Here is a 6522-nt window from a genome sequence, read left to right as displayed (position 1 = left end):
CCCCCCCCCCCCCCCCCCACAAAAAAAGAAAGAAAAAGGAATAGCCTTCCTTCTCTGTATTACGAGATGGATAATGGAAATCATGCAAGAAATATTCTATATAGGATTGTACGGTTAACATGCGATAATGAAATTAAGTAATTAAATTCTAGTTTGTCTTACGAGGAAAATTTTATATATAAATTGAAAATCTGGATAATTTATATCACGCACTCTTTTGTTTCTAGTTAACTAGGTATCCCATAATTGAAGTACAGAATAACCACCAGAAAAAAAACTGTTCTTGCAATCAAGCCTAAGAATTGGAAAGAAGGTTCTTGGTAGTTATTCTTCATGTGTATTAGATTTTTCTACAAATAGCTATATATTTTTATGTTTCAAATAGAGCAAAGGAAAAGTGAAACAAAACAGTTTAATAGACACTAGAGAATATGTTGATTTCTTTTCTACATTTTCTTTTTTTCCATTGAAAATATTAGAAAGGTCCTTTGGCTTTTCCTTACTACAACTGTTGCATATGATTTTAATTCTAGGACTATTCCATCCAAGAAGCAATTGAAGATAACTATGGGATCACATTACATACCAAGAGGGAAGAAACTCGGAGATGACGCTCACTTTTTGTGCACAAAGGAGCAAGTCATAGGTATAGCGGATGGAGTTGGTGATTGGGTCAAACATGGAGTAGATGCCGGACAGTATGCTCGAGAGCTCATGGACCACTCAGAAACGGTGGTTCAAGAAAAGAAAAGAACCTTTTTCAATCCAGCCACAATAATAAAGAAAGCATATGCAAGAACAAGCGCAATGGGATCATCAACTGCATGCATCATAGCACTGAACGGCCAGGTACATGATTCTATTCATATGACGCAGGCATCATACTTGTTAATCCTACTCTTTCAATCATTTTGTCCTCCACTTTAACCTAGATGAGTATGCCTTTCTTATATTTTTATTATTAGAAAATCTGTTCATTTAAAAGATCCATCTAAACTCACCAGAAATTGCAAAAATGTAGATCCCAGGTCAAATTTCATCTGATACTTACCTCTTATACCTCTCAATTTTCTTATTCCTTAAAGGACGGCTGTTACCACGCTAAAGTAGATTCTTGAAATATGTATATAAGCTCATATCGTGAAACTGACTTTCTAGTTGCACATAAGTGGTCGTATGTGTGGAACACTCAAATCTTCCCTGATACAAGAACTCAAGGAACATCATGCATTTAGTTTACGTTGATTGTTCTCTCTAGTTAACTCAGTGCGATATGCACATTGGCATAGCTAAGATTTAGTTTTTGTGGTGGTGGTGGGTTGGGGTCTGTCTCTGTGTGTGTTTCTTTTTCCCCTTCTTTTTTTGGGTGGGGCTGGGGGGAGGGGGGGTGGCGGTTGTTCACTTAGCATTACAGTAATGCCTGCTAAATTTTTTCGATTGGTGCAGTTTCAAGGGTAATAGAGTGGGGGGGGGGGCGGGGGGGGGGGGATCTTGTTGGGAACTTCAAGAATCCAAGTTCTGTGGGTAGTCCAAAAAATTCTGTCTCTGCAATGAAGTAGCAGTAGAAGTTGTTAAACAAAAAAAATAAAAATAAGCTATATTTTTAAGAGTGAACAATGAAGATCCGTCTTGTTTCTTACTAGCAAGAACACTTAGTATTAGTGAAAATATTGCAAAGTATTTGTTTGCTTGTGATTCTGTGAATGCGTTTCATTACAGAATTTTTCTGGCTAAATATCAGAAATCCCCCCTTAGCTTTGGACACTTATTGGAAAACCCCCTTAACTTTCAAAATATCAGAAAATCCCCTTTAAGTATCAGGGTTATCAAAAAATCCCCTTTAACTTTGAGATTTTATCAAAAATCACCATAAAATTAGTGGGGCTTTCTGATAAAATCTTAAACTTAAGAGGGGTTTTCTGATAACTTGAAAATCTCCAAAGTTTTCTTTTTGGGGGTGGGGGGTCGGATGGGTTCTAATATTTAGCAGATTTCTTTTGTGATGTTTCTCAACAACTAGTAGATGTATTCTGGAAAAATATCATATACAAGACATAAGACGCATATTGAACCTTCAAATCAAGTTATCAACTTCGTTCTTCTTTTGTTGTGATGTTTAAAATTTTAAATTTCATCTACTACTAACATGAAGGAAGTAAGAAAAGGAAAGAAGTTTCGGTTGTTTTTTCTTCTGAATTACTACGTAAAGATTTCTAAATTACCATGGGAACAGAACTAAAGAAGGATGCTGAGAGCGTAGTTGAATTCCACATAAGGCATTATAATCTGACATGGAAAGAGAATGTAACAAATTATGCCTTCTCTTTTTACTTGTTCTAAGACTTCATTTCACTAATCTCAGGACCCACTTGAAAGGGAAATTTAATGTCAATGAGTGCCTTATTAGCAAGTGAATTTAACAATTTGATAATTCTATTACTATCTTTACAATGAAGTGGTTCAGCCAATACTTCTGATTTCCCTGATTTGTTTATTTTTACCTGGTGATTCCACTCCCAAAGGGTAGCGAATCATAGCTTCATAAAGAGAAATCCATAGGAAGAGAGGGAGGCAAACTCTTTACCCCTCCCTGCCTCAGCACCTGGGTGTGCATAAATATTTCTTTTGTGGATTGAAGCATCACTATGTTTTATGTAGGGAGCAAATCATAGCTTCATAAAGAGAAATCCAGAGGAAGAGAGGGAGGCAAACTCTTTACCCCTCCCTGCCTCAGCGCCTGGGTGTGCATAAATATTTCTTGTGTGGATTGAAGCATCACTATGTTTTATGTAATATTGAAGTTACGGAGGGAAAAAATTAACTCTATCTGGTGAACTTGGAAAGTCAAGAATGGTCAAAAATTCTTGTCAATTTTGAAATAAGGTTATTACTGTTATGAATTTTTTATTACTGTTATGAATTTTTTACTTAGTATGGTTCTATTTTATTGCTTTGCAGTTTATTCATGCTGCCATTGTTGGTGATAGCGGCTTTTTAGTGGTAAGAGAAGGTTCTGTTGTTTTCCGATCACCTGTGCAGCTACATGACACTGATCATCCATATCAGTTAGGAGCACACACTAAACTTGATGATCCTAATTGCGCAGAGGTCAGCACATTATCTTTTTTTAAACTGTAAAATTTAGGAAGGATAATTGATCTCAGATTCTGCAGAAGCACTCTTGTATGTGCATGATTAGAATATAATAGCTATTAGCTTGCTTCACTATTGAACTCTACATGCCACTTGTTTTCACTATTGAAAGCTATTAACTTGCTTCACTATTGTTTACTACCTCGCTAAAGAGGAACTTCTGCTTAGACTTCTGAGCTAGCAGAGTAGATAGAGATGGAATAAATATAAATTTCATTGATTGCATGCTTGTTTACATCAGAAGGACATATCTTTGGTATATCTTCAATAGGACATACCTTAGGTTTATAGTGATTTATCTTCAGTAGGTACATCAAGCAAGACATCTAATTTGATCTCTTTTAGCAACATGAAGACTGATTTTTTATACAACGTTTCATTGGCATCATATTTAGTAGGTTCCTGATGACTTTCACATTCGAAGAAAATTTCATAGATATTTTAATAGAAAGAGGACTTTCCTACAAAATATGATCTTTTGGTGGATTTTTAATGTGGAGAGGACCCTGATACCAGAAAGAACTTGATAAATTTTCTGATAGGGGAGTTTTCCTGTCATATATGCATTTGTTCTGGAGTTTCTGACAAGTTGGAAATTTTCTTGTCGAAGATATGAATTTTACATTCTTCTATGACAGTCTTCTCGGTTGGATCTTTTTACACTGTCCTTCCCAATCACCCAGCAAGTTTCGCACCTTATCGGTGTCTTTGGTCATGTCCAACTCTGCTTAATTACCGGATTCATGGCTAGCTCTACTTGATCCTTTGCTTACAAAGGAGAGCTTGGCTAAGCATGGAAATCATGTTTCCCAATCTTGTCCGTTATGTGACAATAACATAGAATCTTCTCAGCATCTTCTCCTAGACTGTCATTTCGCTAGAGATGTTTAGCAACCAATTACCATAAAGTTCCATGTAAACTCATGGCCTTTCTACGATATTGGATCTATGGCATGATTGGCGTTTTCCAAATATCCCATTCAACCCAACAAATTGAATGGGATTGTGCGATCATTGCGACTTGTGGTTGATTTGGAAAGAGAGAAATAAGAGAATCTTCAACTCTTAAGATCTCGACAACGTCAGAGGTTATTCAAAATTTAGCTATGCTTGCTGACTTTTGGCTCTCGCACCGACTATGTAATAGTTAGTTTTTCTTATCTTAGTTAGTTTTTTTTATCTTCTTTTCTTCGCCCTTTTATATTCTGTATCCTCTACCCTTCTTATCATAGAATGGGCTAAGGCCCTCATTCTCAAAAATAAAATATATGGAATCTTGACGACGGGAAGATGACTTCCCATCAAAGGGCTTGGGGTTTTTGAATTTGGAGTTGTGGTCTAATGACATGATGGCCATATTTGGATTTTAAGTCCATTAAATTGACATAGAGGTCGTATTTGAATTTGAAATACAATTTAGTGATGTAAAGGTCAGATTAGGATTTGGTGCATAGTTTAGTGACATGGAGATCGATTTTGAATTTAGAACCCAGTTTAGAGACATAGAGGTCACATGTGAATTTGAATGTAGTTTAGAGGGTTGCATTTGAATTTTGAATTTAATTTAGTGGCATAGAGGTCGGATTTGAATTTGAAATCCAGTTTAGTGGTGTAGATGTCACATTTGAATTTGGATCCAGTTTAGTGACACGGAGGTTGTGTTTGAATTAGATGTCCAGTTTAGCGACTAATTTGCCAAGTTTGCATCAGGAATCCAGTTTAATAACATGAAGATTGATATATGTAAATTTTTTCTCGTTTTCTAGCGATACACCGGTCTGTACTTTTAAAATTCGTAGATTTCCTTTGTTCAGGGACATTGCAATCCGTTGTATTAAAATTTACAATTTGCTTTACTCTATGGACATCACTGCCCGCAATTTAAACAAATTTCTTTAATTTAGGGAAGTAAGTTTGTCCTTAAAACACAATTACAACTTCAGTTATCTTTGCAGAATGTGATCCAAATTTTCTACCTCTTGTCGATCATAGGCCAACATTTCATGATTCAGTGCTAAATTCTTCCTTGATGAGATAATTATGAGCATGCTAGAGTCACGTGTAGAACCTTGGATGATCTGTTATGTAGCATGCAAAACCTATTTCTAGTTATGCAACTTATCGTCATTTCACAATGTCATAGGTAGAATTTCTTTTTCTTTTTCTGGTGCCTCCCTCCCTCCCTCCTTCCCTCCCTCTCTCTCAAATCTGCAAAACAAGCATAGATAAACAGTGTTCTTTCTATTCTATGCCCAAGGTGATTTAAGGTAGTAGTTTCTGGACAGTTCCTTATCTAATTAACAACGATCTAATCACTAAATAAATAGTATCTGTTTCTGTTCATTGTTAACTCAGCTGTGGTTATTGATCAATGAAGAATGGTGGTGGCTGTCTTAACCTTAAATATCACCACGATGAAACATGAAAGTCTTGATATTGCTTCGGTGTATGCATTCTGACTTGTTGGTTTATGCTTCCTAAAGCAAGATCTAGCTTCTTGTGTGCTTTAGTTATTTAGTAGTGAGCCATTTTCCTTTTCAGTGGTCTGTTACATTACGTTCAAATAAGCCTTGTGCAATATATATGCTTCTCAAAATTTTATCATAGTAATATGTATGAAAGGAAGTCTTAAAGAAGCAGTCTGTCTCGTTATCTAAATTGCCTATTAATTTACTGTCAGGTTCTTCTAGCAATACCTCTTAAGCAACATAAATTGTACATAAGTAACAAATTTGAAAACTTGCATGTTTTTTGCTAGATTTTGAAAATGTAATATTGATATGTTTCTCTTGCAATTTCCTTATCATAAATACTGTTCCAAATAGGTGATGAAAGTCGCTGTAAAGGCAGGAGATGTTATTGTTGCTGGCACTGATGGGCTATTTGACAATGTGTTCGAGGATGAAGTGTCAAGGATCGTGCAGTCTGCGGTCGCATCTCATTCAGGGCCCCACGAGCTGGCAGCTGTTCTTGCTAACGTCGCTCTTGACTACTCAAATAGTACAACCGGAGAGACACCATATTCAATAGCTTCGCAGGAGGCTGGAAGGGATCATATAGGTGGGAAGCCTGATGATATCACAGTGGTTATCATGTATATATGTTCATCTGATGCATGATTCGGTTGTCATTCTCATCGTATAATCTTTGGGAAGTGAAATTTCGAAAGCCCTTCTAGTTTCAAAAGCTCTTCTAGTACGTATCCTGGTTCGGTTTTGTGGTTAGTTTCTTTTGCACATAATAGAGTTGAATTGATCTTTTGCACATAATACATGTCGATTTTTATGCTTTGTTGTATAATTTTGAAAGTTCATGGGTTTTTTTTTCTTCTCAGATTTACAGAGTTAGGATGTTCGTGCAAAAACACCC

At 36.1% G+C, this 6522-nt stretch overlaps 1 protein-coding gene across 4 annotated transcripts in view; it reads left to right on the top strand.

Annotated features, from left to right (window-relative positions):
* LOC109838712 (probable protein phosphatase 2C 55) overlaps window positions 1–6522 on the top strand; it is a 22381-nt gene extending 15859 nt beyond the window's left edge. For 2 of the 4 annotated variants that reach the window (XM_020407134.1, XM_020407133.1), the window contains exons 4-6: window positions 534–849; window positions 2959–3108; window positions 5979–6438. In XM_020407134.1, coding sequence (XP_020262723.1) covers window positions 534–849; window positions 2959–3108; window positions 5979–6272 — 760 coding nt within the window. In that variant the 3' untranslated portion in view covers window positions 6273–6438. Of the gene's footprint in view, window positions 1–533; window positions 850–2958; window positions 3109–5978; window positions 6439–6487 lie in introns of those variants that run through there. The other 2 variants (XR_002246598.1, XM_020407135.1) reach the window with 2 other exon arrangements.

The sequence above is a fragment of the Asparagus officinalis genome, chromosome 4 (genome assembly GCF_001876935.1).
Source record: "Asparagus officinalis chromosome 4, Aspof.V1, whole genome shotgun sequence".
NCBI lineage: Eukaryota > Viridiplantae > Streptophyta > Magnoliopsida > Asparagales > Asparagaceae > Asparagus > Asparagus officinalis.
This window is presented reverse-complemented; position numbering and strand designations above follow the sequence as displayed.